General features: G+C 53.5%; 1 protein-coding gene across 4 annotated transcripts in view; it reads right to left on the minus strand.

The window, feature by feature from the left end:
- Window positions 1-5831: 5831 nt before the first annotated feature.
- Window positions 5832-16666, minus strand: part of CORO2B (coronin 2B) — a 44986-nt gene continuing 34151 nt past the window's right edge. For all 4 annotated transcript variants that reach the window (XM_037394415.1, XM_037394417.1, XM_037394418.1 and 1 more), the window contains 10 exons: window positions 15373-15489; window positions 11124-11273; window positions 10589-10753; window positions 9891-10007; window positions 9688-9792; window positions 9283-9379; window positions 8632-8744; window positions 7866-7956; window positions 7617-7756; window positions 5832-7013 (listed from right to left, as the gene is read on the minus strand). In XM_037394415.1, the coding sequence (XP_037250312.1) occupies window positions 6882-7013; window positions 7617-7756; window positions 7866-7956; window positions 8632-8744; window positions 9283-9379; window positions 9688-9792; window positions 9891-10007; window positions 10589-10753; window positions 11124-11273; window positions 15373-15489 (1227 nt within the window). In that variant the 3' untranslated portion in view covers window positions 5832-6881. The remainder of the gene's footprint in view (window positions 7014-7616; window positions 7757-7865; window positions 7957-8631; window positions 8745-9282; window positions 9380-9687; window positions 9793-9890; window positions 10008-10588; window positions 10754-11123; window positions 11274-15372; window positions 15490-16666) is intronic.

A 16666-nucleotide genomic window follows, 5' to 3' on the forward strand; every position in this document is an offset into this window, starting at 1 on the left:
TTTATTTACTGCTTTCCCTTTGAAGGAAGAGTCCTGTTTGCCGCCCAGTTCTGCCGAAGCACTAATCCCGGGAGATGAGAGGGAAGCTCCGAGGCAGGTGTCTGATCGGCAGCAAGGTTTTGCCTGCGTGTGCTGGGAAGGGGGGAAACTAAGTGACTTCTGCCTGCCTGCTGCCACTGAAAACAAAACCCGAGGTTTGCCCAGTGTGGTTAATTCCACTGTTATTTCATGTTTCGTAGTGTGTAAGTACAGTCTTGTCAGGCTGAGAACCAAGGGCTTGTTTTCCTGAGTGCTCTGTGTGTATGGAAGTGCTGGCTAAAGATACTTAGCAACTTACCCTTGGCAAAACCCCAAACCCCAGTATTTTATAACAGTTCAGCAGGAAAACCCAGGTAGAAATACTGTCAGAAATGACTAGTGGGAGAGTTCAGCTTGTTCAAATGCCAAGTTTTTGAGTCACTTTGCTCTTTCTGCTCTCGGTTTGCCTTCTAACTACCTGGCAATTTGAAGAGCCCTGGCCATGCAGCAGGCTAGGGCTGATGGATCTGCCTGGGCAGGGACCATGGGGACGGAGCTTGGTGTTTTCCGGATACCAAAACTATTCTCTTTTGTGCATTCATCCTTGAGTGTAGCATGAAACTCAGCGTTATCTGGAACTTGACAGGTGCTGGGGAAAGGTTCTCCATGGAAAAGCAAAGTCCTCCCATGTTAGACAAGTCCCCAAGAGTTTGTTCCTGGGGTGCTTTACGTTGCTTTGCTGTCCTGAACCTGTTCTAAAACTCAGACCGCCTGAAATGTGCTGCTGGGGCTTTCCAGCCTCGTTTGTGCCCCCTCTTCACAAACCCAACCTCTCCTGCGCTGCTCGGGGTTGTGCAGTGCCTGTCAACGGGCACGTGCAAGCCGGGGACAAGATGCTTTTGGTCAAAATCGTTATGTGCCAAGCTGAACAGAGAGGACTGCAAATCCACATGGTCCTAACAACATAACGGCTTAGGTGTTTGCATTTCTGGCACCCTCGAGGACGGCTGCTCCTCGGTTGATTTGATAATGCACTCTTGTACCTGAACTATTTGTGGTGGTTGAAGCAAGGGGCAGAACTCTGCTGAAGGTCAGGAAGGATTTCTAAGCCCAAATGATTGTCAACATTGTCCATTGAAACAGGAGGTGCTAACTGCTGGCTCTGGTAAGCCAAGGCTCTGTCTGGACTCTGCAGCAGATCCTTCACCACTCGTTTTGATGGTATTTCCTTAAAACTTAGGAATTTGTGATAGTCGGGGAAAGCTATTCCTTCATCCTCTTGCCCAAGGTGGGGCCAGTGAATTGCTTGACCACAAATACATTCCAGATCACTTTGATTTGGATACAGAGAGGCAAATCTGCTGGTCTGCAACCAGCTGTAACGACCGACCATCCTTGCCAAAAGTGGACTGAAACTGATAGTCTTGGGTCTTACCCTGCCCTGCGATGCTTTTGGTTGTATTAAATCGCTGCCCTAGTCCTCTGCAGGACAATCCCAGCTTCGACCAAGAATCTGTTACGGTTGTCTTTAAACACATCCTATGCTTCAGTAAGAATGAATCATCCCATGCTGAAATTGAGAAATCTCTGATGATTACATCAGGAACGAGATGGCTGAGGATTTTTAGTCCACATTAAGGGAAGAAATGTACCGCAGAGTACTTAAAAAATGAGAGTCAATTAGCGATCCAGCGCCATGGAGCTCTTCCTGATGGGAAAATAACTTTCTCAGTTGTCTGGAGGCCACGTCAGCTTTAGTTGCTGAAGCCAATGTGTTGATGCACCTACCCCAGCAGCAGCAGCACAGGCTGGGCAGAGGTTTGGGCTGGCAGCAGCTGCTGCTGCAGCCAGGGAGGATGCCCCAGCGTGTGATGCTGCTGCCTGCATCCTGCCAGCTCCTCCGGACCATGGCTGGCAGCTCGGCTGTAGCAGCAGGTAAGTGGGCAGCCTGGGAATATTGGAATGAAGGCTGGTGGCAGGTGGGTCTGAGAGAAGGACCGCGATGCTTGCCCCATGCCCAGCGGCCAGGGCAGCAAGTGTAGCATCTCGGCTCACTGCTCTCCTCTTGCAAATAATTCCTGCTGCCTCCCGAAACAGAGCTGGGGAAGCTCTCCTCCTCCTCCCTCCTGCTCTGCTTCACGCTGACGAATGCTTGCTTTGCTGTGGCGGATGAAGCAATCGCCCCGCGCAACCCACAGCTTCGCTTGCAGCAGCCCTCGCCCTTCTTCCAGGCAAGGCTCTGGCAGCAGCAGCACCCTGATTCATGGCTGCACGGATCGCCGAGGGAGGATTGAAATATTCAGCTGTTATTGTGCTTCATGCATTGGGCAAGGGGACGGAGGAATGGGGAGGGGGATTAATCTGTCGGGGGGTAAGCACAGGCTGGGGGCACAGGCTAGAGGCAGACAAGGGGTGTGTGGTTCGGGAGTGCAGTTATCACTCCCCTTTTAACTGGAAAACTGACCGCTTCCTCTATCCCAGCATCTCCCACTAACTCATACTGGTGCTTCTCTGAGCGTAATTTGACTGCTGCTCTGTTCAGCACTCGTCTGGTCCGGGTAACGTCACCGAGTGACTTTTCTGCTGTCAGCTGGTTGCTGTCGCTGCTGGTTTTGCTCCTTCTGCCTAGAGCCAATATAAACCCGGTGAACTTTTTGGCAAGGCTATTGACGCTTTCTGTTTGGAGTTTTTATTTTTCCGTGACACTTGGCACTTGCCAAGAGGGAGTCAGCCACAGAGGTAGCACCAGATGAGCATTTCACCCTGGACACCCTCCCGTGAAAGCCCACCAGCCGTCCTTTCTTCAAACATCCCAGCTTTGCTGTAATTCCTGGTCTCATTGTGATTTGCCAGCCCTGTCCAGAAGCTGGCTGCTGCTGGGCAGTAGGGCAGGCAACAGGGTGTTTCCCTGCTGAGCCTTTACAGATGCTGCAGAACAGCTGGAGCAGCCACACCTGGCTGGAGCAGGTACGCCCAAGCATGGCCATCAGTCCTAGCAAGCAGGTCGATGTGGCACGGGGCTGGCGCTTGCCAGGATGCCCAGAGAAGCAGCCGCCTGCTGCACAAATCCTGATGGGGCTTCAGCTCTCTTTCAGCATCAAATTCCCCTTTTGGTGTTTGAAAACCTCTGGGAGGGGAAGGGAAAGTTGCATTCTGGTGATCTTGCTGTAAGTCAAAGGCAGCAGTGTGTAATTTCTAAAAATGCACTCAACTTGCAAAAATTTCTACTTTTTTTTTGCTGTGAGAGAGCTGCCCTCCCAACAGAGGGTCCCTGAGTGCACGGCTGGAGATGCTGAACCAAGCGGGGCCAAGTTCTGTAAGTGCAAAGCACCCCTTATTTTTAAGGATGTGAGGTTAAGGAAGAATGAGCATCGTCCTCGGCAAATTGATGGGAAACTCCCATTTAATTAAACTAAAACACATAGTGGCTTCTCCTCTGCATTTACTTCATTTTAGATTTCAAAACCCAGATCTTGTATCTTCAGCTATAAATTCAGGGGTATTTTAATCACCAGAAATCTTTTCAAGTAGGCACTCACAAAATGTTGGAACAGAGAATTAACAATAATCCTGCAGCTAGGAAGCGTACGAGGAGGCCAAGCCTCAAACAAAGCGAAATCTCCAGGAAGCAGAAAGTAGGTCAGGTTGATAAGGATGAGCACAGAGGGACGGCATTAATATGGAGGGGAAAAACAAAGTAGGAAAGAAATCACCCCATGGCCCTGTTTGAAGAAGGAAGGGGCTGTCTGCTAGGGACAGCTGAGATCTTTAATCCTTTTTGCTTAAAACCTGTTATCCCTGAAGATGTCAGCTGTGCTGGAGAGGTAATTGCAATTAGCAGCAGTACAGGAAGGGTGAGACCCCAGCCTGGGTTTGGATGGGGACAGCTTGGGAAAGGCTGCAGCTAAATCAGATGTTTGTGACTTACTGAGGCTGGATAAAGTTCCTGGAGGGGTCCTGGAGGAGCTGGTCCCAGGATCAGCTCTGCTACCAGTGCAGGACCAGGGAGGAATTGGGAGGCTTTAAAGATGCTGTGATGTCTGCAAGAAGGATGGGAAAGAAAAAAAGCTGGGAGGTTACAGACTCATTGATCTCATTTAGACCCTGGAAAATACTGCAAGATACCCAGGAGCGTCTGAAAAACCCACAACACAACCACAGGCTCATCAAGAGCAAAAGGCAAGGATGTGGGACAGTGTGGGAGCGGGGCTCGCAGTTCCCCAGTGGCCCAAAACCCCGGGGATGAGGGGTGCTGCAGTGGGTCCTTGCAGCGATGCAGGATAGCACCCGGCTGCACGGGACCCCTGCTCCATGGGAGAGGCGTAAGGTTGCAGCAGTGCAGGGAAATCTGTGCTGAAGTCAGATGTATCAAGTGCCCCAAAAATGGGCTTTTCTGCTTTAAATAGAGCCCAGATGGTGCAGGGGGAAATGCTGGGAAAAGCTCGAGCTGTTACCGAGAGAGGGGAGCCTGGGAGGAAAGGTGCAAGAGGAGCAGCGAGAACCTGGAAACTGCACGGCCATGACTTGGGCTGGAGATTTTTGGCAAATCCCAAATGTTTCGGGAGCTCCATGAGCGCGCTTTGCAAAGGTAATGCCACGTGCTGGAGCCCACCCAGAGCCACCCCGTGGGGCAGCATCCTGCATCACTTGCCTGCGCACCCCGAGACATCCCCCTCACCTGCAACAGAGGCGGCAGCTGCCACCGGATTTGTGCTGATGTTTGCAGATATGCTAACTGGCTCATTAATCATCACCACCCGCAGCCGTAATTGGGCTCATTTTGCATCGATTCAAGGGGCTTTGGAGAAACGTTGGCTATTCCCTTACAAGAGATAATTTCATGCAATAAGTCCCAACACACCCCCTTTGACTAAGGCCATAAGACATAAATAACCTCAACCAGGACCAAGCCACTGCTGCTCTGCACGAGGCAGCCGAGATGTGCTTAAATAGCAGTTTCTCCTTCCAATTATGAGACACGATAAAACCCGAAAACTCCGGTCCTGACACCAAACGATAACACATTCCTCAACATAAGAAAACAAAAAGGAAATAAAGCTTACAGCTCTATTTCCATCTCAGCATCCCTCGTGCTACCCTCTTGCTCACGCATGCCTGACTGCAGCACCGCAGGCAGCAGGGGCAGCAGCAGAACCGCTGCATTTTACCTGCAAATTTAGGTCCAATCTTGGCACAGGAGGTTTATAAGGAGGATGGGGACAGACTTTTAGCAGGGCCTGTTGCGATAGGAATGAGGTGATAGTTTTAAACTAAAGGAGGAGAGATTCAAAGTAGATATAAGGAAGAAATTTGTTATGATGGGTGTGGTGAGGCACCAGCACAGGTTGCTCAGGGAGGTGGCCAATGCCCCATCGCTGAAAACATTCACGTTCAGGCTGGACGGGGCTCTGAGCACCTTGATTTAGTTGGAGATGGCCCTGCTCATGGCAGGGGGGTCCTTTAAAGGTCCCTTCTTAAGCAAACCATTGCATGATTCCATGATTCAACTTCGGCTGCTTCCCCCATCTAGTAAACTGCCTCCAGCAAGCATCTCCCCAGGTGCCACTTGCCCAGCCCAGTCCCCAGCACTTTGTCCCTGCACAGTCAGGGCTTCTGCTTCTTGTGTCGCACACCCAAGCCCCTTGCAGCCACCCCACATCATCGCTCAGCCCTGCAGGGACCTCCCACCCTGGGGGAAGAGCAGCAGCACAAGCAGAGAACGACTTTGTGCACAGCCAAAAACGCCCCTTTGCATCCCACCACCCCCCCTCGGGTGGGGGCCAGCCCTCCGGCAAAGAAAGGAACAGGCAAAGTTTTGGTATCTTGAAAACATTTTATTTCATCACTAATCCGTGGTAGCATAAATAAGAGGCAATGACAGCACATGTAACGTAAAGAGGGGGAAGCAGTGGGCCCGGGGCACAATGTAAATTAATGGAGAGGAGAAACCGCTGCACTGGTAGTGCTGGGCAGTTCAGCAACTTGATTTAGTGAAAATATGTATATATATGTATATATATATATATAGGTAAACTAGCAGTATTTGGTGTCATTCCCTGTGCTACAGGCCTAATCGACAACAATCTGTGATTGTACACACATGCTAGACCCATCGAGCGCCCATGCAGCTCTGGAACCCGCCGGGTCCATCCCTCGGGGCGAGCTGGGTGACATCCTTTCCTCTTCCCTACGTCACTGGCACACATCCCAGCGGACAGGAGGACGGTAAGTCCCTCTTTGCCCAGGCAAAGTGAGCAAAAATCCCTCTCCAGTTAGGAAACACAGCTTTTTTTTTTTTTTTTTTTTTTTAAGGATAGAGGTGCGTGTGCGTGGATGCACGCACACATGTGGAGCAACTCCCTTCCCCAGGCTGGACCCCCGGGGCACGCACAGGCTGCCCCTGCCAAAGCCTTCCCGCTGCCATGGGAAGGGTCTGAGGCTGCTGCCGCCGCAGCGAGCTTTTGTCAACTAAGCCCTCCCCACCCCCCGTTCCAGTTCTGCACCCGCTGTCACATTTTTGCATAGGAAAAAAATTAATAGCAACAAAGCATCACGCTCTCCTTGCGAGTCACCGCCGCCTTGGCTCCCCCGTGCCGGTTAATCCCGACGGAGGGGACACGGCTCGTCTACTTACTCCAAGAGCATCGCCAGGGCACACGGCCGCCCCAGCCACCTCTCGTGCAGCAGCTGTTCCGTTATAGCGGGTTTAGTGCTAGGCAAGACTAGGAGGACGTATTTCCAGTCAGCGAGTGGGCTCTTGGCAGGTCACTTGACTTCTGGCTCATATTCTGTGTAAGTGGATACAATAAAATTAAAGAGCGAGTATAAACAAAGAAAGTTTATTTATAAAACGTCCCTGGAAGTTAATTATTCTTCGGGCTGTTACGTAAGTTTTTCAACTCCAGCTGTAGCTGTCGGATCCGTATGTCCTTCTGTGAGAGCTCGTCTTTCAGCCGCCGGATCTCATCCTGCTGTCGGAAGAACATCCGAAGGAGCTGGAAGGGAAGGAGGGAGCTGGAGGGACCGTGCCGGCTGCTCACCCCTGGGCCCTCACCCTCCTGCCAGCCCCCGGAGCCACGCTGGGGCCGTTTCATAACTCGACTGCTTTTGCAACACGCCTTCATCTGCCGTGCTGCCTGTGCTCTCGGATTTAATATATCACCCTCCAGCCCAGGGATGCCCTAAGCACCCAATCTGCAAACTCAGCTCCAGCAAAACAAATTCCTTCCGGGTCCAAGCGCTGATGGTTCCCCAGCGCCTCCGTATGTTGTTCCCAGAGAATCATAGAATCCCTTAGGTTGGAAAAGACCTTTAAGATCATCAAGTCCAACCATTAGGCCAGGATGAGGGTTTTAATCTGGGAGAAGGATTTTAATAATAAAAAATAAATAAAATGGAGGAGCTTCACGCTGCCCCTTTTGGGTACTCTGTGGTTAATGTAGAGTGGGATGCTTCAAGCCACAGGGAAACACAGTGCCCAGGTACCTCAGTTTGGGAATACAAGCAGAGACCTGCAGTGGTAGCTTTTCCAGAAAACATCCCCCCCTCAGCCAGTGACCATCCCCTCACGTCCCCATGTCAGGACCACGCTGCCCTACCTCATTCTCCGTCCGGGGCGGCACATTCTCCAGCAGGTCTATGCCATTAACGACAACGCTCTTCTTCTCCCTCACTGGTGCCTTAAAGACAATTTTGGATGTCTTCTTGTAGCCCTCCTTCAGCGACATCAGGATGGGATCTGAGCAGGGCAGAGCACAGGAGGGGGTCAGGGGGGGCTGCGGCCCCATCCCACAGCCCAGCCATTTCGGGGCTCCGTGCTGCCTGCCCAGCGTGACCAGTGGCCTTACCTCTGTTCACCCCACTCAGCCATTCATCTGGCGTGAGGGCTGGCTCCGTACCCGGAGTCATCGGGTAAATGTCCTCTTGGTACGTTTCCGACTGAAAACACGGGGAAAGAGAAGCAACCGCCTCCGTGAATATGCTCACAAGTTTAACTACACGTTGCAACGTGCTGCAAACAGTTGTGCTCACTCCTTTGGCATGCAGCAACGCAGCCGCCCAGGGCAGCAATAAACTGGTGTCTGCGCCATTAAGTTGGGTGAGAAACGCCAGCGCTGCCTGCTCGGGGCATGCAGCAAATCTGGACAATGCTGGCCAGCAGCAGAGCGGAGCCGCCGGAGGAGGACGAGCGGCTGCCGAGCTGCAGCAGAGCCTGGAACCGGCCCCTCCACGCAGCCCTGGTTTGCTTCCATCCGCCAAATCCTGCTCCGGTTCCCAGATGTATTTTACCAGAAACAGTCCCTAAATCTCAGGTGAGACAAGCCCCTGGTTACCTGTTGCAGTGGACTGAGCTGATTCTGCACAGAACGATTGCATCAAGGTAAGGAGCAATGCAGAGATGCACTTCCTAAAACATTCCCATTAAGCCTGGGGTAAAAGCCCCCTGGGAATTCCATGCCTGGGAAGCGTAAAGACTGGGAGGTCTAAGCCTAGTGCAGAGACCCAGCCTTTGGACTGGTCAGGCAAACAGCGCAAGCGAGGGCATCTCCATCACACCACTCCTGCTCTGCACACCCCGGACGCTGCCTCGCCCCCACACCCCGAGGGACTCACCCTCCTCGGCACGATCATGGAGATGGGTTCAATCAGCCCCTTGAGGGTGATGAGCTTGTAGAAACGAAAGACCTCGCAGGCCGACACGTCCAGCCCATGCTTTGGCATCACTCCTGCGGAGGAGGCGCAGACAATAACCCGCGGGTGCTGCAAACCCCGGGCAGCCAGCTGGGACGCATCACCTCCCCAGCAGGTAACACCCCAACAGCTCCTCGCTCTCCATCAGGAGACCCGGGTCTTTACTGAATTAATCCCTGCCATCACTTGGGACCGGGGGCACAGACGTGGGCCACACCACGGGTGTTTGCAGGGACATCGGGAAAGGGATGAGCAGCTTTTATTCAGGACAAATCACGGGGATCACCGACTGATGTCCCCTGGTAAAGCTGTGGTACGGGTGACAGCAGGAAGGGTGTCACTAGGTGTGTGCCTGGCTGGGACCCAGACTGGCTGAATCACTGCTGGAAGGACGGCATAGCGATGTGAATGCTGCCCTGCAAGCACTGCAGCCCCGTGTTGATGCTCCAGAGCCATCATGGCACCCGCCAAACCCATGCCAAACCCATTTGCCTGTGGCATTTAATTAAGCACCTTCCATCATCTACCTTTTGCATGTTCAGAGCGAAGGATCAGCAGCACAGCCATCCTTACCCAGTCCTTTCTGCGGGGCTGGGGAGCGAAACTCCATGAGATAACTCAGGTAGGGCTTTTCCGAACCAATCTCGTAATACCGAATGTTGCCGTCACCCTGGAGCGAGCACAGGGAAGAGGGAGACTGTTTACTGCTTTGGCAAACATGAGGTTGAAAAAAAGACCATAGAACAACCCCCAGCACCCCGTCCTTGGGGAATGCTGGGGGGACACAGGCTGGGGATGCTGCAGCCCTCTGCATCACCCGGTGGGATGCTGTCCACTCCTGCAACAGCAGCAGGCACCTCTCCAAACCAGGGTTTCGTGGGCAAAGAGCTGCGCAACGCAGTGCTTGGGGCTCAGCACAGCCGTTTGCTGGAGAGAGGCCCCTTCATCTCCCCAGGGGATGCTGCGGGATGCCCGTACCTTGCCCGCCAAGTACAGCATGTGAGTGTCAGCATCGTAGAAAGGGAAGAGGAGACCCGAGAGCCCGTCGATCTCCTCCTCTATCAGGGGCATGGCCAGGTCTTCCTGTGCAAGAGGAAAAAGTGTCTGATTAGGCCAGATGTCCCGATGCTCGTGCTGAGCGGGGGTCCCCATGGGGACAGAGCGGTGGTCCCGGCACCCACCTGGTCCCAGAGGGCGATCTGCCGCGTGTTCCAGCGCGACACCCCCGTCGTCAGCAGCCGCTTCGTGCTGCCCAGGAAGACCACCCGGTTGACGCGGTGGTTCTTGCAGCTGGCCTCCTGCAAGACAGGGCTGTGCTAGCTGGCAGCCTCCCCTCCCTGGCCCTTGCCCCAGCAAAGCCTCTCCCCTTGCTAGGCACCCCAACCTGCCACCCCCACAAAACCCCTCCCGCCTCGTCCCAGTGGAACGCTGGCTCTGTGCTGGCCAGGCGGCAGACAGCGCTGAGGTACCGTGATCCCGTGCCTGTCCCCTGTGCAGAACAAAAACGCCCATCTCCCTAATATTAGATATCACCTTTACTGAGAAAGCACCGTCTTCCTCCAAACCGTGGCTCTTTACAGAACGTTCTGTGCACACACCCCCAAATTTCTGCTACTTTCCGCAAATAATTAATAAAAGAATAAACCCTCCAACTCCTGTGCTTAGGATGAGGCTGAGCCCTCCTCATCTCCACTGAATTAAAACAACCAGCCGCTCCCCACAGTGGCACAGTGGATCCTGACATGTGGGAAAACATCACATCACAAGTACGTACAGTACCTTGCAAACATTTTGACACGTTTCAGTAGGATTCCTCCCCAAGATCTTATTTCTAATCCTCCCCCCATCCCATGCAGCTGCCCCAGCACAAGCACCACACCTGCAGGACCCTGCCGGAGCGCGGCTCCACAACCCGCAGCTTCTTGTCCTTGCAGGTGGTGGCCAGGAGGCTGCCGTCAGTGTTGAAGGACATGCAGAGGATGACATCTGTGTGACAGTCGATCATCTTCACCGGCTCCCCAATGTCCAGGTTCCAGATGAGGACCTGTGGGAAGTGGGGAGGCTGCGCTGGGGTCTCCGCTCCTGAAGACCCTCCCACCCCTCCTGCAACCTCCACATCCACTTCAGGTGTCTTAATATCACCTGTTTGGGCTGAAATCCCCCCTGCTTGTCACTTACAGAGCCCCCTTCCCTCCTCCCAGGGCTGCCCTGCAGCTGCTGTTTGTGCAAAATGAAGAAATTCCTTACAACCGGGTGCAAGACCCTCGCACCAGGCAGGCACCTCCTGCTGCAGACACAGTGGGTCATTTTACGCCGATGGCTGCATGCGGGTGGCTCCCACCCGTGCCACGAGCCCGGGAAGCCTTTGCAAGGGCAGCAGCCAAGTGTGAGGAGCGGGGCTGGGCAGAGCTCACCTTGTAGTCGTAGCCAGCACTGAAGAGGATGTTGTTGGTGGTGGGGTGCCACTCGACGAGGCCGACGCGCCGGCTGTGCCCGTACAGCTCCAGGACAGCCTCCGTCATGTTCCTCTTCAGACCACCCTCGGGGATCTCCCAGATCCGCACCTGCAGGATGGGGCAGGCGTCGGGAGGGCGTTGGGAGCCCCAGGGGGCTTGAGCTGCTGAATCCCTGCCATGTCCCGACGCCAGCGGCCTCATCCTGCACTAATGGTTGTCCCAAGGTGATCTGGTCCCCGTGAGGGCAGGGGGAAGGCACAGAGAATCCATCCCATCAGACCAGCAAGCTCTGGGGGGAAAGGGTAGCCCAAAACAAGGCAATGGTTTCGCCCCGAACTGTGGGTGCTGAGGAGAAGGACCCGACGAAGCAGCGCTCACGGAGGAGCAGGGCCAGGGGAGACTCCCCTGCTGCCACCAGCCTCACCAGGAGCTGCTACCCACCAGGGGAGAGAACCTGGGTTAAAAACAAGCCTGAAAAGCTGCTTGCTGAACAAAAGGAGGGGATGCACTGAGACAGAATAAGGCTTCTATAGTGTCTCTTCTTCAATTAAACAGCTCCAGCTAATGCTATCAGAGAGCCAGTATAGATGCTTTCATCTCCCCGGCAGGTCACCAGTACGAAGCCAAAGTGACAGGGCGCATTTATCTACCCACCCTCAGTCTGCTCCGTGCCGGAGCACCCTGCACTTGTCTGAGCAGCAAGACCCAGGGTCCTGCCAGCCCTGCGGCTTCCCAGAGCCACCCGAAACCTGGCAGCATTTGGTGGTGTGTACATGTCCCCATGGCTCAGGTGAAGAGATGAAACCGCTGAGCTTTGCACTCTCAGCTCTTCCCCACGGCAGGCTGCCTTGGCCAGCACACCCGTCCATCCCGGAGCCCTTGCCTCGCCCCCGCTCTGATACCAGTTGCAGACACATCACACCACCGTTCAGTAATGCTCATTTTAAAAAACCCAACCGTATTGAATGCAGCATGCAGCCTGTGCACGTTCCCTTTCACCTCCTCCACCAGCATCTCGAAAGATGAGCTTGCCTTTGAGCAGATGCGGTGGCCGGGGCTGTGCTGCCCCAGCGAGCATCACTGAGCTGAAATAAAGCTTTGCCAAAACGTAGGGAATATCTGGGAGGCTGCTGCCTGGAGAGAACTGATCCTGCTGCCCCTTCGGTTGCTCTTCCCACTCCAGCTCCCACAAGGGTTGCCCCATCCAGCTCAGCAGCTACAGCAGGGGAGGGGTGTGTGACACAAAATTTAATTTGCAGTATGCAAGTGAAAAATCTGCATAGGGATGTACAGGTGGAGCTGTCAGTTTTCTCCCTGAACCTGCACATTTAGTGGTGAAAGACGCTGCTTCTTGGGTTGCGTGGCATGCAGAGGAAACGGCATTATGAGAGAGACGTGGTTAAGAGGCTGGTTTGGCTCCAAGGGACAATTCTGAGAGCATCAGCGGTTTTCAAACAAGGCACAACATGAGGAACAAGCAACACAACCCTGATGTCGAAGGAACCGGTTATGAAAGCGGTGGGTTACGAAACGGCTGTTACCAAACCTCTGGCTGCGCCTCACTCCAGCGATCTGCATCCACAAATGCATCCAGCGAGCTCTGCCCACCGGCGCAGTGCCTGCTGCATGCTCGCTGCTCAGGGCACGTGTCATCAAACCCAGGGGATACACACTGGGAAACCTTCCTGCGCTCAGCTGCGATGCCTGGGCTCCCTGCATTGTCAGGGTCTGCTCAGATAGGAGCTACCTCTTGCCTTGCACTGGGCAAGTAGCCTAAAGGTTGGTTATTAAATGTGTCCTGCATCTGTGCTCAGCCAAGAACCATCGCTGGGGCTTTGCAGCACAGCATCACCTCTGCAGTCTGCTCCTAACGAAGTTGCATCATTCTTTGTGTCTTGTGAAAAAAAAAAAAAAAAAAAAAAAAGGGGTGAGTGCCAGGGACAGGCTATTTTAGGCAGGTTTCCCCATTACCACGGTCACTATGACCTGAAAATAGACGTGTTGGAACTGGTTGTAGTACTAATGCTGTTCTGTTGCCAGTGTAGGCATAGCTGGAGCTAACCCAAAAATCCAATGCTGCGTTTCACAACCTGGTCCCACCCTGGGACGGAAATGATGCTTTCAGAAAATTGTCATTAAAAAAAGACCCAGAGGAACAGCCCTAGAAGCATCTCTACCTCCTCCTGTGACACCAGGGAGAGCAGCCAGCGCGGGATGCAGCCTATGGAACTGGAGGCTTCCTCTCCCAACCCGTCTCAAGAAACCCTCTTGATAAAATTTTCCCTGAAACGCCTCTTTCCAAGGAGAGCTGTATCCTGCAAGCAAGACATTGTGCTGCGAACCCCTCCCCGCAGCTGCATGTGCCACATCAGCTCACTGTGCCCGAGTGCACGGAGAGCTCCGGCACGAGAAAATGCGGAGCCTGAAACACTTACGGAGATTGGGTAATTCCCCTTTTAATCTTCCCGCTTGGTTTGTCCTGCCCTTTAAAAGCTCCTTCCCAAAAAGCCTTCACATCATTCCAGCAGCTCACAGCACCGTGGCAGGGACCCGGAACTATAGAGGATCAGCCCTGCTGCTAATTGTCCCACAAGAACAAATAATGAATTAATGGCCCTGGCACCCCACAGGAGAGCATCAGGTGAGGACAGACGCCGTTATCCAAGCGGGGATGGACAGGTATGAACGGATACAGGTCTGATAGCAAGGGAATAATTACAGGAGGGGTTTCAAGCAGCACGATAACCCGGGTGGCCTGCAAGAACGATCCCTCTCCAGCGAGGCAGCATTAATAACAGGTGCTGCCCAGACGTAAAATCCTCATCAACCCCTTGGAGAGGATTAACCCACAGTGATGCCCCGGGGACAAGGCTGCATACGTCATCCTCTCTGCATAGGGCATTATGGAAGAAAGACATGAGTCTGGAGCAGGACCAGCCAGCAGCATCACTGGGCCAGCGGTGCATGTGGCAGGTCCTCCGTGTCTCCCACAGTGGCGGTGCCCCCAGCCTGGGACGGATGGTGTACCCAGGTGACAAATGTCATGCAAATACTCTGTTTTCTGCAGCTCGGACTTGGCAAGGACCTGATCATCCTCTCTCTTTGACAAAACGGTTGACCTGAAGCTTGTTAAACCCCTGGGAGCAAGAGAGAGCCCAAAGGTGCAAGACCTGCCCATGAGCACCCTGGGCATGGGGTGGCACTGGGAGCCAGAAGCCCACCCAGCCGCAGGGATGCTCCCCTCCAACTCTTCCTCATCAGGGGGGACACCCCCCACACACACCAGACAGCCTCAGGGGCAATTAATTTCCCAAGTTTAATGATGTCTTACGAAGTCTTCCCAGTATGCTCCCTCCCTCCCAGCACCTCCTATTCCCTAGCGACTGCATATAAAAGGTTACAATTTAAAGGAGACAGCTCACCATGATTCATGGCCAGGATCTGACTCTTTTTCCCCACTCAATATCTTCCTTGACAAGCTCTCAGCTAATAAAAAAATGCCAATATACTGAACTTAAGGAGAGGATGAGACATTAGGTGATAATACAGTGAAATGCTATAGATCAGGCAAGGCAGATTTGTAACTGGTTTAAAAACTGGATCATCCCAAATCTTCTCCCTCATACAAAGGGTTTTTTCCCTTTATGATACAGCCTTTGGGATGGACTTGTTTGTGTTCAGAAAATAAAGAGGAGGAGGATGCAAAGAACAGCTACTTAAAGATGACCTGATTCATTATCCCAGCCTGCAAAACTGCCATTGGCTCATATCACTTGATGGATCAGGCCACAAGAGCAGTTGCAGTCCCCGAGAGCAAGGATTAATAATAGCATTGCTGTTGGGTTTGAAGGAAGGGGAGAAAAAAAAAAAAAAAGACCTCATTGTGCACAGCTGTACAGCTTATCTGCAGTGAGGGACACAGAAAGAGCAGCACTGTGACAATAAGTGACACTGGGGACAGTGGAGGAGCTGGGCACCAGCCACAGTCCCTGCACCACTGGCACAGCAGCTGGGGATTGGCAAAATTTGCCTTTTGCTCTACATCAATCTCTTACCCCTCTCCGTTCCTGAGACAGCTGAGCCATCACCCACCCGCAGTGCCTCCAGCAGCCCCTTCCTGCATCACCCGGGTCTATAAATTAAAGGCAGGGGGTGCACGGAGCTGTATGGCTCCATGGAGGTGCCAGCCCAAAGCATTGCAGCTCACCGAGGTGTCTTCAGAGCATGACGCGATGATGTTCTCAATGAAGGGATTCCACTTGATGTCCAGCACATTGCCCTGGTGACCACAGACTTTGGGGTAGTTGGGTTCGATCCGGCCTGTCTGTAATTTAAAATAAACCCAGAAACAAACAAACAAACAAAAAAATTTAGTGATAAGTTTGGTCTTTTTAAGGCTGGAGCCTTGTTGTGGAAGTGAGCTCCACAACTGACCCTGGGATGGGATATTTGGCAGGAGGAGACACCCAGCCAAGTCTGGGATTGGTTTTGTCACGGGGGGGGCTGTAGCTGCTCCGTGTATGCAAAGGGGTTTCTGCAAACACAACCCCACGGGGCTGCCCTGCCCAGCCCCAGGAGGGGACACCGCCAGCTGGGAAGCTCCCTAGGAAATTGTTGCATGACAGTCTGAAACCATGGGTGGAAGGGCTGGAGGGGACTCGAGAGACTCCAAGCCAATCCTTGGGTCTCTAGGCAGATCAGATGTTGGGCTGTGCATGAAGCGTTTGGGAAGCATTGTTTCCCAGACTTGGAAAGTGATGCTGAGCAAGGCATGCACAGGTCTCTGCAGGACAAGCCCCCAGTGACTTCAGGATCGTCAATACTCTGCTTAACGACACTACTAACCTAATGGGATCCTCCACATGGATGGAAAACCTTGCAAGACTTTTAGGGACGGTCTACTCCTGACACCCCCGCAGAGCGAGGACGTGCTGAGCTGCACAGCAGAGGACGATGCCCAGCACGCAGCAGAGCCTCCTGTTCAGGTTCCCATGGCAGGTGGGTTGCAGGGACCCCCTGCTCCTTGCAGGGACCTCGCAGGATGCCTCCGGGGCCAGCCACCCCACTGCCCTTCCTTCCCCTGCTCTGGCTCCTCGCCGCAGCCCGGAGGTAGTGGCACACTTGGAGCGTGCAAACTAACTAGGTCAGCACAACGCAGCCACTAAATATTTCATAGCCCTTCCAGCACTGACCTTTTAACGTATCAAGCTCCTGGCTCCATTTAACATGAACAAAGAAACACACCAAAGAGAACACGCTGCATTTTTACCATCTGCAGCTAAGGGCAATGGCCAGGCGTGTTCTGGGGTGGCTGGATCAGGCCCAGGGGCTCACCCCTGTGCTGCTGCTGGTGGGAAGGGTTATTTCAATGAATTTGCTCCCAGGGAGACGTGGCTGCTAATTGCCAGGCAGCCTTGGTGCCTGCTGCAGCACTGCACGGTCAGTCGCAGCTCCGGTGAATGCCAGCCGGGAGCAGCACGGGATGCACGGGCACAGTGGCT

This window comes from Falco rusticolus, chromosome 7, assembly GCF_015220075.1.
Source record: "Falco rusticolus isolate bFalRus1 chromosome 7, bFalRus1.pri, whole genome shotgun sequence".
Classification (NCBI taxonomy): Eukaryota; Metazoa; Chordata; class Aves; order Falconiformes; family Falconidae; genus Falco; species Falco rusticolus.